The following is a 17,705-nucleotide window of genomic DNA, read 5'->3' as shown; positions in this document are numbered from 1 at the left end:
TGCTGAGTGGTAATCTTTTGTTTCAAAAATGTGTTTAATCTACGAAAACATATCACTTACAGCAACTGCCTACAAAAGACTATAAAATTGCCCTTCTTATTTTGTTGATGGGTTTTCATTTAATAGAAAAAGCTGCAGGAACTCAGTGGACAGTCATTTTGCCTCGTCTTTTTCCCAGCTACAGAGACTTGACAATGCCTACAGGAATTGGCACAGGGATAGTAAACAGACAGAATTAAGTTTTTAGGAGGCCAGTCGCTGCCTCAGGTACACATAGGGAAACAGTTACATTCTCCTCTGTTTTGCCTTTAGATGCTCTTTTTTTACTGCACTGACATAATAGACACACTCTTCTGACTAATTCATACAGAAATCTTAATCACGCTTGAATTCTATCTGCATTTTCCTGTTATTTACTTGCAAAGTACTTGTTTTTCCCTGCCAGACCTGGTACAGTGATCATTGCAAGGTTGTCTTTGGCAAGTATTATATTAAATAGCTAGAGGAAGACAAGTTTTTCTACACTGGCTGTAAATTAGGACTATGGACTATTTTCATCCAGGTCAGCTTTCCCAGAGGAGCTCATTTCTGGAAGACTGTGCGACAGCATGCATTGTTTCAATATAAATCACCCAAAATTATGAGTGCTTTTTGTCATGTAGCTTGAAATGAGACTTCATGATCAAATCCTGAGCTTGAAAACTTTGGCTCACTTTGCGTTCTTTGCTTGACAAGCTGCTTCGCAACCCTCGGTCTGTCTGTTGTGGGTAAAAATAAAAGCCAATTTCAGTTGACGGGGAGACAGATATGAATATGTGAATGAAATACATGGATAAATACTGTCATGTAAGAAGACATCAAGGCAGGCAAACACGGAGTCTTTCAACAATACTCAACCTCTTTTGTCCTTCTAGAAAATTTCAGTTCTTCGGTAAAAAGGTTTGAATATACTTAACATTTAAAACATAGCGTATTAAATGGACATAACTGAATGGACAAATGCAGACAGTAAATCACTTGATATGATACTTGTTCCACATCAAATTGCAAAAAGGAAGTTGAAAGAATAGTTGAGACTACAGATGCTCCTGGATACAATAAAAATATGATGGACAGGCATGAGAAGGGCTCATTTCCAGGATGGGAAACTTTTGGAGGAAATCTCTGCTAAGGCTATTTTGCTCTCGCTGACATACCAGGTCAACGGCAGTCTTCATTTGTCTCGCAGTCATAGAAACGATTCAGAGAAATTATTTATTTTTACTCTATGCATATGTGCGCCACACTAAAATACCCAGCAAGTGGCCATGTAACCCAACCCTGTTGTCATGATCAGCCCACTTTGGATTAGCATTGCGCTAATCTACTTCAATTCAGATTTGCAGTGTGTGAACAGGGGTTGCTGGTTGTTAATGACGGTGCTGTCAAGGGGTCGACAGATAGAAGGTGAGAACATTTGTGAGGTCACACCAAGTCTTGCAGGTAATTTATGTTGTCAACTTTTGACCTCCTGATTTTTTTTAGCACAGTCTTTAATCCTCAAGAGGTTTCCAACTTTGCATGGTGGTTCGTGTGTGCGATTGAATCACATTTTGTGCTGCATTTCTTTTGTTAAACTGTATGTTAGTCATTATTTGCTGTTTTCTTTATTTAGTTAGTATATGTTCTGCCCTGATTTGTTCTGCCATTTCTATGTGTACACAAGAAGCTTCAAACAGAGTCATTTTTAAATGTTCAAACGTAGCATCATGGAAACTGCTGGATAAATTTGGTAAGATCTGAAACTCAGATATTGTCAAGCCACAAACCCCACAAAGTCCATATCTCAAAATGTTTCCCTCTAGTTCCAATATTTGCAGTAATTTCATTTCAACTGCCTCCTCCACCATGATGTTTAAAGGACGTTTTTGGCCACAAGAGGACAAACTTTGGAGAAAAACAGAAATGTTTGCTGGATTCTCTCCATGTCGGAGATGTGAAATAGTAATTATGCGTTCATTGGGAACTCATAATTGCACATCTGTTTTTTATTTTATATTCCAAGAATGCAGTTATGTGCTTTGCATTTGAATGCCACTTCTTCGCATTTTGTAAGAAGTTCAAGCGTATAAAGACGTGAATTTAATACAGCAACTGTCATCCCCCCTTTGTAGCTGTTCTTGAGGTATAGAAAAGTTTTTTTTCCTACATTTTCCTACAGCATATAACTACATACATACTTCAAAATAGCTTCCAGCTGAATTGAGCTACACCTCCCAAGTCTCATGGAAGACAGCAAGAATCCCAGCAGACCCATTGTTTTTAAGTAAACTAACTTCGCTAACAGTTTTATAACCTGGACCTCGTAAAAGAGGGCCAGACTTTTGGTCAGTCCTCTGATTTTGCTGGAATCCCCATTTGCTTGTCGGTGTGGCAGCTGGCGGCGAGTATGTGTGTGTCCCTAAGGTGATATACGACTGCTGTGTCACGTTCCACATCTGACAACCATCCCAAGATGTACATCATCCATCCCTTTCCCTTTTCCATGTGATTCCTCAATAAAAGAGGGGGTGTGAATGTCGAAGCCGAGGGGAGGGGAGCTGAGAGGGAGGGGAAAGAATCAGAGCTCACACACAATCGGCATGCGTGAGAGAGAGAGAGTAAAAGAGAAACAGAGAGAGGGGAGAGAGCAAGTGGATGAGGGAGAGATCTAAAGGCAATTGTTGCTTAAGAAATTTCATTTCTGTCCTAGAGGAGCCAGCTGGGATTGGATATTGCAGGTTAAACAGCGCCAGGCAAAAGGTAAGACCACCAGCGTTATAAAGGTGACTAGGTCATCAGAGTTATGACTTTTTACTGGCTGCAAGGTTATCGCTGTACAATAGTGTTTTACTGTTTGTCTTGTGTGTGTGTGTTTGATTTCTTATTCTAAAATATAATGTACTGTTAGCCAGAGCAAAATATGCTCATCGAGTCCAGTTTTTACCTGATGTTTCTTAGTTCAGAGTGATGGTGCATATTAATTCGATTAGATCAGATACATAGTGATTTTTCTCAGAGTGACTCATAGCCAAATATGATGAGGCTCACATAATGTGTGCTGTGGGAGATCGGTTGCTAAGGTAAGTCATCAGCATTTTATTGAGAATTCAGTCCCTGTCTGTAAAATGCTCGCAGCTAAGCCAGAGGTCGTTAGCCGAGCGCACCCGATGAAAAATCATAGATATTCTGAGGATTGAGCTCAAAGAAGAGGTGCTAAAACACACTTCCCCCCAGATGTTAGATGTAAAAGCTGGCAATGTCAACCAGTGTTATGTGTGCAGCTCATTCATAATCAATACTACGTAATAGTCCTTTGACGACTTAATCAAGTATTAAAGCCTGGGGTATTTTCAGAAGATGACGACAGCCGTCAATTTGCACATCACTTTAAAGCGGGAAGGTTAACAGGACAACATTTCAGGGTCTCTAATTGATTTAACTGGAAACCCCACCACAGCTTTGCTATGCGCAGACCCTTTCATCCTTTAGCATTCCAATCAGACCGGCGCTTTTCTGAGAAGCTAAATGTAAAGCTAACATTAGTTTAGCAGTGGCTCACATGGTGCCCCGGCTATTGGCAGCAAGCTACGTTCAAATCCATTGTGTTTGTCTTATCTTTATCACAGGGGATATATTTAGTGTGGGGTTTAGCTCTGGAGACGCGAGTTACTGGCGTCTGCTTGTGGTGGCAGTGCCCCTGGCATGCTGCTTGGGTTGCAGATGGGCAAGGGAGGAGGGCTGCGGGGTGATCCCTGCAGGAATCTGCCCTTTGGTTTATTAAAAGCCGGTCAAACAATGGGGTGCTAAACAAGCAGAAAACAGTGACGTAACCCTTTCGCCGGAGGAGGGGGTTTGGGCATGTCAATGTGACTGAGAAGACAATTCTGCTTATTGGCAAATACTAGGCGACCACACGCCTCACTCAACAACTGTGGACTCAGCTGCTGTCAGACCCTTCTGAAGTTTTGATGTCCTTGTTAAAGTACTCCAGCAATGGGATGATATCATAGTGATTCACCGGGAACGTGAATTGATTTACCTAATTTTTCTTGTATAACCAACAAATATACTTAATTATGATTATCCAACAGTAGTGGTGGGGATTTTTCAGTGACTGATGCTGCCTTCACATGCTCTCGGATTTATCGTAATTACGAGTTTCCTAGGTAAAAATTGCACATGAATGCCCTCACATTTTCAAACTTGGATGCAATGAGCTCGTAAGCACAACTTCAGAAGTCGGAATTACCAAATTTCCGATAGCACGTGAAGGCAGCATGAGTCATTCATTGTACTGATTTGTTCAAAATGCTGATTCATTCAGGAACAAATATAGGCCCTGTCTCAAATGGCACACTTCATATGCACTTTTGGTCTTGCAATGGCTGCTACGCGTCTGTTAAGTCCATGAGGCCGTAGGGTGTCCCATTTAATCTATTTAGGTTTCTCACAAGCACCCCTTTTGCGGTCAATATGCGCCCTCGATGCGCACTTTTGCCGAGCCCACAGCCCCGCACTGGTGCGAGCTCTGAAGCAGACTTCTTCCTGACAGTCAAAGCGGCGTTAAATCACAAAAGTGAGTGAGGAAGACCACAAGTGTTGAGGGTGCCATTTGGGACAAGGCCATAGTACTTCCCTACTGGTTGGCAAAAAAGTATGTGAAAAGAGTAGTATGTCCAAATTCACAGTATTCATAAAACAGTAGGTTGACAGTACCGGTTGACCATTACACTACACTAATTGTAAATGGCAGTGAAGCCATGCAACTTACGACAACATGGTGGATGGTGTACATTCAGATTTCATTCATACTGTATTGAATGTACTTTTTTTTAACGGCCGCAAAGTTCTTATTCAAATGGACTCGGACAGTTTGAGGACCCAGCATATTTCAGACCCAACTATAAATTAGTCAGTGAATCACTTAATCAAACGATTCATTAAGAAATGCGACTACGGTGTGTTTCTCTGAGATGCACAATTCTGTAAACTACTTTTAGAACTATTTTCGTTGACTGTGAAAAAATACACAAACTAATATCCAATATTGTCTAAAATAAGATACTCAATATTAGCATTTTGTTTATTGAACTGTTGCATAAAAGCAATATTATTATTGCTTTTATACAACATAATTGCTTAATCGTAATAATAAAATTATAATGATACAATTATTTTCTCAGCATAGTCTGGTTTGAAGGCATTAGACGACTTCGACATGGATTACCTCAAAAATTGAGCTCTAACTTCAAATAAGCCTGTTTCTACACAACAATGTTGGGGAAGCTATAACTAATAATGTGGATTCAAAGTCTCAATCCACATAATCCAAGCCCTTAAAATGACAGTCTGTGCTTTATCTTAAGCAGAAACAGCGGCAAGGGTTAGAGTTCTCTGTCTCTCTCCGGAGACAGAGACTGAGACATCAAGAGCCTACCCATGATCCCCTGAGTTCTTTCAGTGTCTGCAAAGAACAACCACCATATGAAGATGCCCTGACATGAAAAGCTCATTGTTTTCCTATTGCGTTTTATACTCTCTAAATCAAATAGACACTAACTATGAGAAGGTGAGAAGCAACACTGAATAGTGTGCCATGACTCCTACCATACGGCCCCTAACCTGTGGCTGCTTTTGAATGTCAGGAATTTCACAGTCCTAATGGTGCAGACGCCGAGGCCCCTCTCCAGCCTTGCTGGATCAGCCATGATCAAAAGATCCATACTCTATTTCCACAACCACCAGTGCCCTGCCTAGGGACAGTTCATACCAGGGGTCTGCTCCCTAAGTGGCATTATAGCCGCTGACGGGACTCCCGTTTAGGACAGTCCCCAGGCGAGCAGTCTGGGTTTGAGAGTTCAGTGCAATGGGGTTCTGGCATGTCTCACCGGGTCCTGGCTCTTGCCTTCCTCTTAAATTAGTTTATTGTTTTTTTCTTCCTGTGGGATAATATTTGGCAGTTAGAGAAAATGAAAAAAAAATACAGTATTTTGCATCTTGCAACATGGAAATATTAAGGGATAGTTCACCCAAAATCATTTACTCACCCTCATGTAATTCAAATGACTTTCTGTAAAACTCAAACGAAGATATTTTGAAGAATATTTCAACTGTTTTTATCCGAACAATAAGTCAGTGGGGTTCAAAACAACACTGACTTTTATTGTATGGACAAAAACACTTTTTTCATTCTTCAAAATCTTCTTTTGTGTTCCATAGAATAAAGAAAACCATATCACTTTGGAACGACATGAGGGCAAGTAAATGCAAAAGATGTATATCTACCAATATGGTTCACTCGTATTACTTGTGCATGGAAGATACTGCAATGCAAAATATGTGGCAATAAGTCCCGCCTTTAAAATAAAGAGCCAATCACCAATTGGTAAAGTTATCGCAGCTGCCATTTGAAGCAGGACACTCAAAGCAGTCAGTGTTCTGATCAAGCGGCAACCTCCTGCAGTTTTTCTTGAAGCTAATACGGAAGTGCAGTATACTGCAATTCATCGACTGGCCGCTAGGGACAGGCTCCAGAAGGGAGCAGAATCTCATTGAGCCCGATGTTAAAATGGCCAACTTTGCAGCAGAATAAAATATGTTTACAGCCTGGTACAAATTGTGGTTTTGGTCTATATGGGTAATTTTTCCCTTCATGACCACTGTGAGGGGGGTGAATTTTTTTTATAACTCATTCGTTTACATTATATAAAGCATTAAAGTTCTGCATAATTAAGGGCGTGGCCACTTCGAGTGACAGGTGGATAGCCATTTATCTGCTGTATGTTAGTCATCGCGTCACTTCAGCTCCGCCCACGTCCCGCCTTTTTGCCCATATTCTGTTATCCGGAAGTGACACACGATGACGCGCTGCCAAGATGGCAACGGCCATCTCGTCCATACCTTGCGCTTCAGAACGGCTCATCAGAATCCTATGGGTGACGTCACGGACACTACGTCCATATTTTTTTACAGTCTATGGTTCTGATACTCGTGCTTAGGATTGCACATGTAATAGCTGGACCAGTCCTAAATAGGCGCCTTTTCAAAGTCATTTAAGCATAAAAAACAACATAATGAGACATTTCATGTCAGATTTTGTTGCTGATTTAAAATATGTTTTTGAGATTTTGGTATTTCACCATTTAAGTAGACAGAGGTTGGTTTTGCATGCCTGAAGTAATTGCAAATATGGCCACTGAGTGAACTGACTTTCCCTGAAAGGGACTTGAATGAATCATACTGTGGATGAGAAATATTTGGGTTAAACACTTAAGTTTAGAGACCTCCAAAAAATGTCTATGCTGAGAAAAACAAGTTCTTGTCTCTGAAAAAAAAAATCTTATTTAAGGAAACATTTGAGTACAGCTTGCATCAGCATGTCAAAGCTAATTTTCCTAGTCTATAAATTTCAGTTTACAAATCGAAAAAGGAGATATGAAGCCAGAGAGGGAAACAATTCCTCAGGTCAGAGGTGGACAGATGTGGTGGACATTGTCTCAGTTGGATTGTAAGTCCTTCTGTTGTTTGTAGACACGCTGGGATTTATAAATCAACAGGCCGAAGCAGGTGGTGGTCAACATTACCTTACACTGAAAACTGGGGAGCAATACACCAACAACTGCCCTTACAGCATTAGACGCCTTTAACCGATGAAGCTGCCATGGATGGTTGCGCCATGAGGTCACCGTCTCATTGTTTATGAACTAAATTGGATCTGTAGTTATCTTTTGAGCTGGGGTGTCTACACTGCATTGTTAAGGCCCATTACAGTGACTACAGATCAGTACAGCAGACACTCTCGACCAGGTTTGAATGTCAACAGTCGTGCCTGGGCATGATGATGATGATGAAGATGGCGGCTGGTATGCCCAAAATTAAATAAATGACGAAGCGAGCGTGTCCTGTATCCGAAGCATCCGAGTTAAGAACAGACTGTGATGTGTGCTTGTGTAAACCCAGCAACACATGCTCTCCGGTGCAGTTAAACATTTCAGGGAGTATTTATTTAAACAGGCAAATTGATACCTAAAATCCTTACACGAGGAATGCTAAAGTTAAATGAGTCGCTCCGGTAAGAAAAACACAAGGAGAAAGTCTCAAATTAGCCTGATGTGTTTGTGATTTCGAAGCAATTCGGGGTTTCGAAATAAAATTTGAAAGAGATTTAGACATAATGCAAGACATTGCTTTAGTGAATGATAATTTCCTCTCTGTCTGATCCAGGTTTGTGGAGTCGGTTACCCTAAGGGCTCTGCTACTCTTTCTCCCCCTCATTACACCAAACCTTTTAGCAGTCGTAGCTCAGTGAATTTAACTGCCGCACACAAAACATCGTCATGAGGACTGTAAAGCACTAAGCTCATGAAAAAATAAGTATGTGTACCTAAGTTGTTTCACTGTCATGAGAGAACTTGCACTGAGACTTATTTCTTTTTATGAAAAATTCATTTCTGGGGAAATTCGCTCCAGGCTGTTTATTAATATATTAGGTTTCTTCGCCGTGTAATAAAAACACCATGTTTTTTCAGTGTTGGGATTGTTAGAATAACAGTACAGCAGTCTGCCAGAGCTCCTCATACATCACAGCCCACTTATTCCTGGCTGGAGACATGGCAGCAATCACCTTAACCAGCTGGCAGAGGCACAACAGACGTCTGTCTCGGGTCATCTGTCACTGACGGGTTCTCACGCAGACAAACTCCCACTGTCCCTTACGTTGCACCTTACCTCACCTGCCCAGTCCCTCCACTAACAACTTAAACAGCTCCGCTAACTGGGAGTAACATGAGAAAACACTGCCTGAAATCGCGCTCTCAGGTGGGTGTCTTTTCTGCAGCTTGCATCCTGGACTAACCCTTGTTCCTTTCCTTTTTTACCCACAGATACCCTCAGGCCACTCAAGGGGATGGCTGAGTTTAAAGAGAACGCTCACTACACGTTTCGGTTCACGTATGTGGCATCAAAAACACAGTGGAGACCTCTTCGTTGTCTTCTGTAGGAGACGGTCAAGCTTTCTTTTGTTTTACCTGTGGAAGTTGTGGACAATATGAGGAACTCAGTCGCTCTGGGCCAGCCTGGGATTCTACTTCTTCTGGTCACATGTCCTCTGCTGACTATCCTGCAGGGTGTCACCTGTAAGGCAGAGAGTGGACACTTAGGGGACAATGATCCTGACAGGTGTATGAGACATCATTTTGTTGAGACCATCACACATCCTATCTACAAATGCAATTCGAAGGTAAGAACTCAAAATTGTGATGCTCTCACTCTAGTCCTGTTCCATATAAATATGTTCAAAAATATTCACATTTTCTAAGAATATTTCTGCCTGTTTGTTTCTAAAATGCCAGTGAGGTTTTTATTTTGTACAATTTAGAACACCATTATTAATTTATACAACTAAAGTCAGTCAGTATTTAACAGTTTCAAGTTTGAATCTCAAATTTGAATACACAAGTCTGAAACAAACCGCTAAAACACAAGCAAGTTAAAGGCTGTAAAACTTCTTGACTTATGAAAAAGAATTGTTCATTAAAAGAGTCGTAAGAGTCATTTGTTTACAAACTACAGCTTGTGCACTGTTTGTTGTTGGGTTTATTGTCATTGTGTTAGGTGTTAAATAGTTAAAATAGTTTTCTGTAACTGAAATAAAGCTGAAAATATACATTAAATATAATGAAAAACTTGTGTTAAAAAACTTTAAGAATGAAACAATTTTGGTAACTAACTATGTTGAAGTACTAAAATTACTAAAACAAAAAAAAGCTAAACAGAAATATTACAAAAACTAATTAAAGTGAACAAATGAAAATATACAAATAAAAGCCAACAAAATGATATTTGATGACACCGCATATGGACACACATAAAGCTTTCCAGTATCTCGTCAATGGCGACTTGATTTCAGATTATTGTTACACATTTGTTTTTGTCACATATTTTGGTATGGACTTCTTGTGGTCTTATTTTCCCCCAAAAAAATTAGCATTTAAGTGAAAGGCACACAAAAACTGAGCTCCCATGTTGCTTATTGAATTACAAAAATGGTCTGGGAGGTCAGGTCTTCCTGTAAGACAATACACTCTCTACTCCCACAACTTTTCTACTAACAAGCTGCTTAAAAACAAATCAAGTCTCCTGATACTTTGGAAGGTTTTACATTTAAATACTGACCCCAGGGATGTCCCTCATAATTAGAACCCAAGGCTGAGAAGAAACCTTGTTTTCATTTATTGAATCAGATAGCATGGCTGGCTTGCCTAATGACCTCTACCTTTAACTACTTTGACACCTTGGCAAGGAACACTGCCCTGACTGTGCGGGCCAAAGCCGCGCCAGAAATAAGCACTCATGAGGTGCATAAAATATCTGGAGGTGGCACAGTTCCAGGGCTCCACACAGTGCTACGCCTGAGTCATTTTTTGGTTATCGAAACAATAGAGTGCCTCAAATACATCCCCTCAAAATAAGCCATCGATAATATACACTGTGGGATGAGTTCCAGATGCTATGATTCACCTGTACCCCTCAGAAGGACAGCCTCTCATGAACTGTATATCGTGAATTGAGTTTCTCAGGCTCCCGCTCTTACAAACCCAGCTGGGCTGTGTCAACAAATATTCAACTTCCAATAAACTGAAGATGAGCTAGTCAGCCACCTGTGCTGGGGCTAAATTTCTTCATTCTGCAAGCATTACACAAACTGTATTTTCTAATTACCAGACAAACAACCTGATTATCCAAAAGCAGTGAGTTGATGGCAAACATGATTATTTAAAGTTTCCTTCAAGGATCCAAGTAAAGCAGCTGAATCTCTCTAAAGTAATTAAAACCGACTCTGTGTACATGATTGCTTCCAAAAAGTAATTAGTGAATAGAGCTGGGTAAAAACACTGAAATTCCAATTAATCATAATCTTCATCTCTATATATAGATTCCAAAAAAACCCAAGAACTGTCCTTTCTGTTGCCTTCACTGTTTGGTGCACTCCTAGTACTCAGTCATTATAGTGATGGGAAGAATGGATCGTTCTCATCAGTTTGCAGTCTTTATCTTTGAATTTTATACAGCAAAATGAGCTGAGTCATTTTGTCCATTTGATGAAACATTGTTATATTTTTAAAAGGAAAATTCACTACACATGCAATCATGCCAATCTGATCCGGGTATTCTGAATTAGGAAAATTATTATAACAAAGCCAAGGATAAATTATGAGAAAAATCTCCTCCCGAGTCCTGAGTCTTTTGTTAATTTGTCAGTGACAGGGACCATCAGTCATACGGCAGATGTCATATTTTTTGTGACTTTGCAGTCTGAATTTTAATGTAATACAATAAATCGTGTGCCTAAGTTGTCCTTATGGACTGTAAATAATATCATACAGCCTGACTAGTTTGATTCATGAACAAATATCCCTTTTAGTGATTCAAAACATTCAGAGCAACCAAAGTAGTCAGATTCATGAACGAATTACTCTTATGAGGCAGTTCTATTTAGCGAATAAAAAACATTCAGTGCAACTAGTGAAGTCAGATTCATGGCCAAATGACTCTTATGAGGCAGTTATTTTTAGTGAATCAAAAACATTCAGTGCAACCAGTGTAGTCAGATTCATGGCCAAATGACTCTGAGCCGGTTCTATTTAGTGAATAAAAAAACATTCAGTGCAACTAGTGTAGTCAGATTGATGGCCAAATGACTCTAAGCCGGTTCTATTTAGTGAATAAAAAAACATTCAGTGCAACTAGTGTAGTCAGATTCATGGCCAACTGACTCTGAGCTGGTTCTATTTAATCAATCAAAAACATTCAGCGCAACCAGTGTAGTCAGATTCATGGCCAAATGACTCTTATGAGGCAGTTGTTTTAAGTGAATCAAAAAACACTCAGTGCAACAAGTGTAGTCTGATTCATGGCCAAATGACTCTTGTGAGGCAGTTCTTTTAAGTGAATCAAAAAACATTCAGTGCAAGAAGTCAGATTCATGGCCAAATGACTCTGAGCCGGTTCTATTTAGTGAATCAAAAACATTCAGCGCAACCAGTGTAGTCAGATTCATGGCCAAATGACTCTGAGCTGGTTCTATTTAATGAATCAAAAACATTCAGTGCAACCAGTGTAGTCAGATTCATGGCCAACTGACTCTTATGAGGCAGTTCTTTTAAGTGAATCAAAAAACACTCAGTGCAACAAGTGTAGTCAAATTCATGGCCAAATGGCTCTGAGCCGGTTCTATTTAGTGAATCAAAAACATTCGGTGCAACTAGTGTAGTCAGATTCATGGCCAAATGACTCTTGTGAGGTAGTTCTTTTAAGTGAATCAAAAAACATTCAGTGCAAGAAGTCAGATTCATGGCCAAATGACTCTGAGCCGGTTCTATTTAGTGAATCAAAAACAATCAGCGCAACCAGTGTAGTCAGATTCATGGCCAAATAACTCTGAGCTGGTTTAATTTAGTGAATCAAAAACATTCGGTGCAACTAGTGTAGTCAGATTCATGGCCAAATGACTCTTATGAGGCAATTCTTTTAAGTGAATCAAAAAACATTCAGTGCAACAACAAGTCAGATTCATGGCCAAATGACTCTGAGCCAGTTCTTTTTAGTGAATCAAAAACATTCAGCGCAACCAGTGTAGTCTGATTCATGGCCAAATGACTCCAAGCCGGTTAGTAACTCTATAACAGTTTTAGAAGCTGCCTTGTGTAATTTACAGCATCAGCTGAGAGACATTTTTTATATGCAAGCAAAATGTTTTTTATAACTAAAATATGCTTGTGAATTAGAAAATCAGCTCTACTTAAAAGCAAGAACTGTATATAGCCAGACCATTTTGTATCAAACAAACCAACAGTCACATATTTTATCAGTTTCTGATTGACAGACCTCAGCATGTACACTGGCCCATTGTCTAAAAGCAGCACAATGGATTAAGCTCAACTCAGTCACCTTTAAAGAAGCCTATTACACATTGCATTAGTTATGAGGATGGCTGTTGCTTCCATGCAAATTTCAGCAGTGCTACACAATAGGATCCACCTGCGCAGTCACTCTGAGATAAATATAGAGGGGAAGAAGAGCTTACATCTGCTGCCCAGCTTTTGTCACCTTGCCATATTTCCTTGGATATTCATCTTCTATGGCCACACACCTCCACTGCACCCCCCACTGAAATCCCCCACATCTATCTTCCGATTGTTTTACGAACATGGCCGTATGCCTACAGTTTCAGGTGACATTAAATAATGACATCAGCTAAAAGCAGCAAGTCAATGCCGCTTCATTCATGGATGTCGGACCATGAGTGATGCATATCGGGTGCTTTTTGGCCTCAGACAGGCTAGTGTTCCTTATAATGGGGGTGACACTCCGCTAACACTATGCAGCTGAAAGACAACATGACATAGGAGTCCATTTACGGAGTGTTCAGGAATGTGGCGGCCCGCGGTCTGGCCAGCACCTCATATTCCGAATCAGTAGACCATTGAACTGGGTCACGTTTGTGTCCATCATTGCAGATGAGCATCACTCATTAACCTTTAGTTACGAGAGAACTCTTATGTAGGACAGAGCTTTTCAAAGGGGGATTTTTTTTGATGAGCGAATCTCTCTTTATCAGCCAGTGAACTCTAGCGATGTAGCCAGGTGGATCACCGACCCCCATAAATCGGTCCTGCGAAGTGCAAAGCCTTTCATCTGTCACACAACAATCCTCACAAAGCAGATGAGGCAAATTTGTGAGATTGAGGTATTTGGGGGAGTCAAGTAGCCTGAGCATCCAGGTCTGGGAGAGATCAACCACACTCCCATCACCATGCAGGTGCAAGGTCAAAGTGAGAGAGTACACAAGCTTTCTTTTGTTCAACACTGCAAACTTTCTCAGGAAGCTTATCTTAGTCCTGACACAGGGTTCAAATTAGGGATGGCACAGGACTCTTGCTTTATACTAACTAAAAATGCTTGTGCAGACACATCCGCATCCTGCCCACTGGTAAAAACTACTTAGAAAATCTTAAACACATTCCAGTTTTTGTTGATGTCTTCAAGAAAGGGTGAAGGTCAATTTGGGACTACAGAAATTAGATTCCTTAAAATAAATTAATTTTAAAAACTGGGCTTAAAGTGTTTGTAGTGAAATATTTTATGGCATCGTCCAACTGAAATGTTACAATATATGCCTATATAAACATTTTAAAGAAGGTCATAGACATTCTTTTCTCCCATGCGCTTACATGATGAGAAAAACCTAAAATGCTTTATAAGCTGCATATATTCACCTCAGACATATCAGTTAGATTCTGTAAATCACCAAACAGTAAAGTACAGTCTGATTCTGATGATCGTTTGCTCCTTTATCAGTTGCTGGTTTGAGTGGTACATACATTCTTTTAGTGTAGTTCAATAGAGACTCGCTTATGGTAAAGACAAACCGTTTGGCATAATGAAAATGTGCGACTTGAATTGATGCAGTCATGTTTGACAAATCACTACATTTTGCCATGAAAACACTCTGCTTGTATGATAAATGTATTTTTTAAAAATCTTAATTTTATTTTTTAGAAAACTGAATAGGGTCTTAAAACAAAAATATTTTCCCATACTCTGTTTTCTTAGATACAGATAGATAGACAGACAGAAAAGCAGACAGGCTAGATAGATAGAAACAAATAGTTAGACAGACAGACAGACAGACAGACAGACAGACAGACAGACAGACAGACAGATAGACAGACAGACAGACAGACAGACAGACAGATACAGACAGACAAATAGACATTGTACTACAGTCATGTCTAATAAAGCTAATTTGAAATTGAAAAGAAAATAGATAGATAGATAGATAGATAGATAGATAGATAGATAGATAGATAGATAGATAGATAGATAGATAGATAGATAGATAGATAGATAGATAGATAGATAGATAGATAGACTGACTCTAAAAAATGCTGGGTTAAAAATAACCCAAGTTGGGTTGAAAATGGACTAACCCAGCAATTGGGTTGTTTTAGCCCAGCATTTGGTTTCTTTTAACCCAGCGGTTGGGTTAAATGTTTGCTTAAAACAACCCAATCGCTGGGTTAGTCCATTTTCGACCCAACTTGGGTTATTTTTAACCCAGCATTTTTTAAAGTGTAGATAGATAGATAGATATTTTAATGAATGCGTGACAAGAGAAAGATATTGACACCCTTTACTCAAACATGGAACTAATTGAACCTTTTATGCTCTACAGATGGTTCTCCTGGCTCGATGTGAGGGTCACTGCAGCCACACGTCCCGCTCAGACCCGCTGATCTCTTTCAGCTCTGTCCTGAAGCAGCCTTTCAAAAGCACGTGCTTCTGCTGCCGTCCACACACCTCCAAACTGAAAGCGGTACGTCTGCGATGCTCGGGTGGGACACGGATAACCGCTACTTACCGTTACATCCTAGCGTGCAGCTGCGAGGAGTGCAGCTGAATACATTTGTCATGGAGAAAGACCCTCTGGCTGAAACACATTTAAGAAAAAAAAAAAAAAAGCTGAAGGTAAACTTTATTGCTGATGATTCAGAGCAACCATTTTACGATTCATTAGCACTGGCAACAACCCATCAAGACTTCAAGAAGAATCACATCAGATGTAAAGCGGCGCATGCACTCGGATTTCCAGATGTTGGCCCGCCCGTCGCACCTACGCATGCGCTCAGCCAGTCAATTTACTTTTATTGCATTCCATTGTTTTGATCACTGCGTGTGTAAAATAGCGGATGCCGACAACAACATTGTAAATCTTGAGGGAAATTTGATGAAGCTGAGGGGGAGTCACTTTGGCGGACTACGTTCTACAATATCTGAGAGATTTGATACACAGACCAGGACGGAAGGCTGGATGTTTGCAGACAATGCAAGTGGTGAACTATAAGTTTGATCTATAACTAGGATAGAATTTAAATGGATAGTTCACCCCCAAAAAAATACCTGTCATTATTTACTCCCGTCATTCCACACCTGCATGACTTTATTTCTTCTGCAGAACACAAAAGAAGTTGGGTTTTAACTGTTTTATTCAACGAAAGTCAGTGTAGTCCGCCCATTGACTTGAATTGTATAGACAAAACAAAAACTGAGATATCTTCTTTTGTGTTCTACAGAAGAAAGTTGTTCATTTTGTGGTGAACTATCCCTTTAAGGTCTCTGGAATTGCCGACATGTTCTGGCATACATTTTTTGCTTCATAATACCGGCTTAATATTTGAACAATGAAAAATACTCTTGTAAAAATCATATTGCCAATTTTAGACTTTGTAAACCTCCTACAGGGTTTTACTGTGAGGCTCACAGCGATCTGCCACGCCAGACTGTATGTGGAAAATGTCAGCGTTAAGTCTGTTTATTTCATCATCAAAGTCTCGCAATGACTCATGACACATAATAGCAGCAAGTTGTCAAGCTAATCACGTACAGTTATAATAACTATGATGTTTGCATTGTGGAATTGTACAGTAAATGACAAATACCATATATATAAAAAAAATGAAAGAAAATGTATTGTTCCTCAAATTTCTCTAATCTGTGGAAATAAATTCACCCTCTACAAACTGCTGAAACTGTACCGCATGGGAAATTATGACAATTTGCTTGCTGGACAGGTTTGTACTCCACTACAAACATGACAGCTTTTTGGGCTCTGCACATGAATCTAATAAACAGTGCCCTTTTGTTTTTAAAGACTGACTGGCTGCCTTGTGCTAGCTGTCTTGTTACACATACTTTGGCTCCTCGATACAATGTGACTTTCAGTGGGGCTATAATTAACTTAATGGCTAATTTGACAGCATGACAGACAGTCCACATAATAGCTGTCAGTTGAGTTCTCTGTAATTTTTATGACATCTCCCTACACGATCGGCTGCAGAGTCGAGGCACCCAAATGACACATCATCTTGTTCTCTGACCTTCCGTTAATACTAACGGAACGTTCCAGGTGTTGTACACGTGTGTGTCTTTATCCCCTTTCAAACAAGTGATAACACAAGCAAAACCGACAAGTGATTCAAACAGAACGGGGTTAAATACATCGCCTGATTACTATTAATTGAAGCCAGTTGGCCCAAGAGTGTGACTTTTCCTTATTGTGTGGTGTCCAATTGAGTGAAGAACACATTTAACCATCTAAAACACAAAAAGGTAAGTTTGTTCCTGCCAAAAATGTTGTGAAGGAGCAAGATACAAAAATGCCATGATTAAAAGACTGTTGCGCTATTGTGATCATTATGACTGCAATATACTTTTGATCTCTCATAATGTGAGGCAGTGAAGTATTCTGTCCTCTCACGTTATTAGACTGAAGCCAATATCAGCTGCAATTTTTCATTACTGAAATTGAAATGGTTATTCGCTCTTCTTTGTTTTTACTCACTCACTCACTCACTCACTCCTCTTTGAAACAATCCTCCTTCCCTGGACTTGCACGCACAGCTACTTTGCGATAACATCTGTAGTCAGTAAAAACAGACAAACAATTATTTATACAAAAGCAAAACAACTGTATATCAAGCAAATGGTTGTAATAGGATGTGCACCTCATTCAGCTATACACATGCTATTGTATTTCAACATTGTGTCTCCAACAAATTTTCCTTATTTCAGTTTTTTGTTGTTGTTGTTACATTTAATCTATGATATGACTAGGAGTATCAGGA

At 39.8% G+C, this 17,705-nt stretch overlaps 1 protein-coding gene across 1 annotated transcript; it reads left to right on the top strand.

Annotated features, from left to right (window-relative positions):
• Window positions 1-2,627: 2,627 nt before the first annotated feature.
• On the top strand, window positions 2,628-16,599 carry ndp (norrin cystine knot growth factor NDP). The gene is made up of 3 exons (XM_079821372.1): window positions 2,628-2,781; window positions 8,904-9,259; window positions 15,257-16,599. Exons 2-3 carry the CDS (start codon window positions 9,068-9,070, stop codon window positions 15,479-15,481), a joined length of 417 nt encoding a protein of 138 aa, XP_079677498.1. The 5' UTR covers window positions 2,628-2,781; window positions 8,904-9,067; the 3' UTR covers window positions 15,482-16,599.
• Window positions 16,600-17,705: the final 1,106 nt, after the last annotated feature.

This window comes from Gobio gobio (assembly GCF_949357685.1).
Source record: "Gobio gobio genome assembly, chromosome: 7".
NCBI classification, from domain to species: Eukaryota; Metazoa; Chordata; class Actinopteri; order Cypriniformes; family Gobionidae; genus Gobio; species Gobio gobio.
Note: the sequence above shows the minus strand (reverse complement) of the source record. Positions and strands in the feature narration are given on the sequence as shown.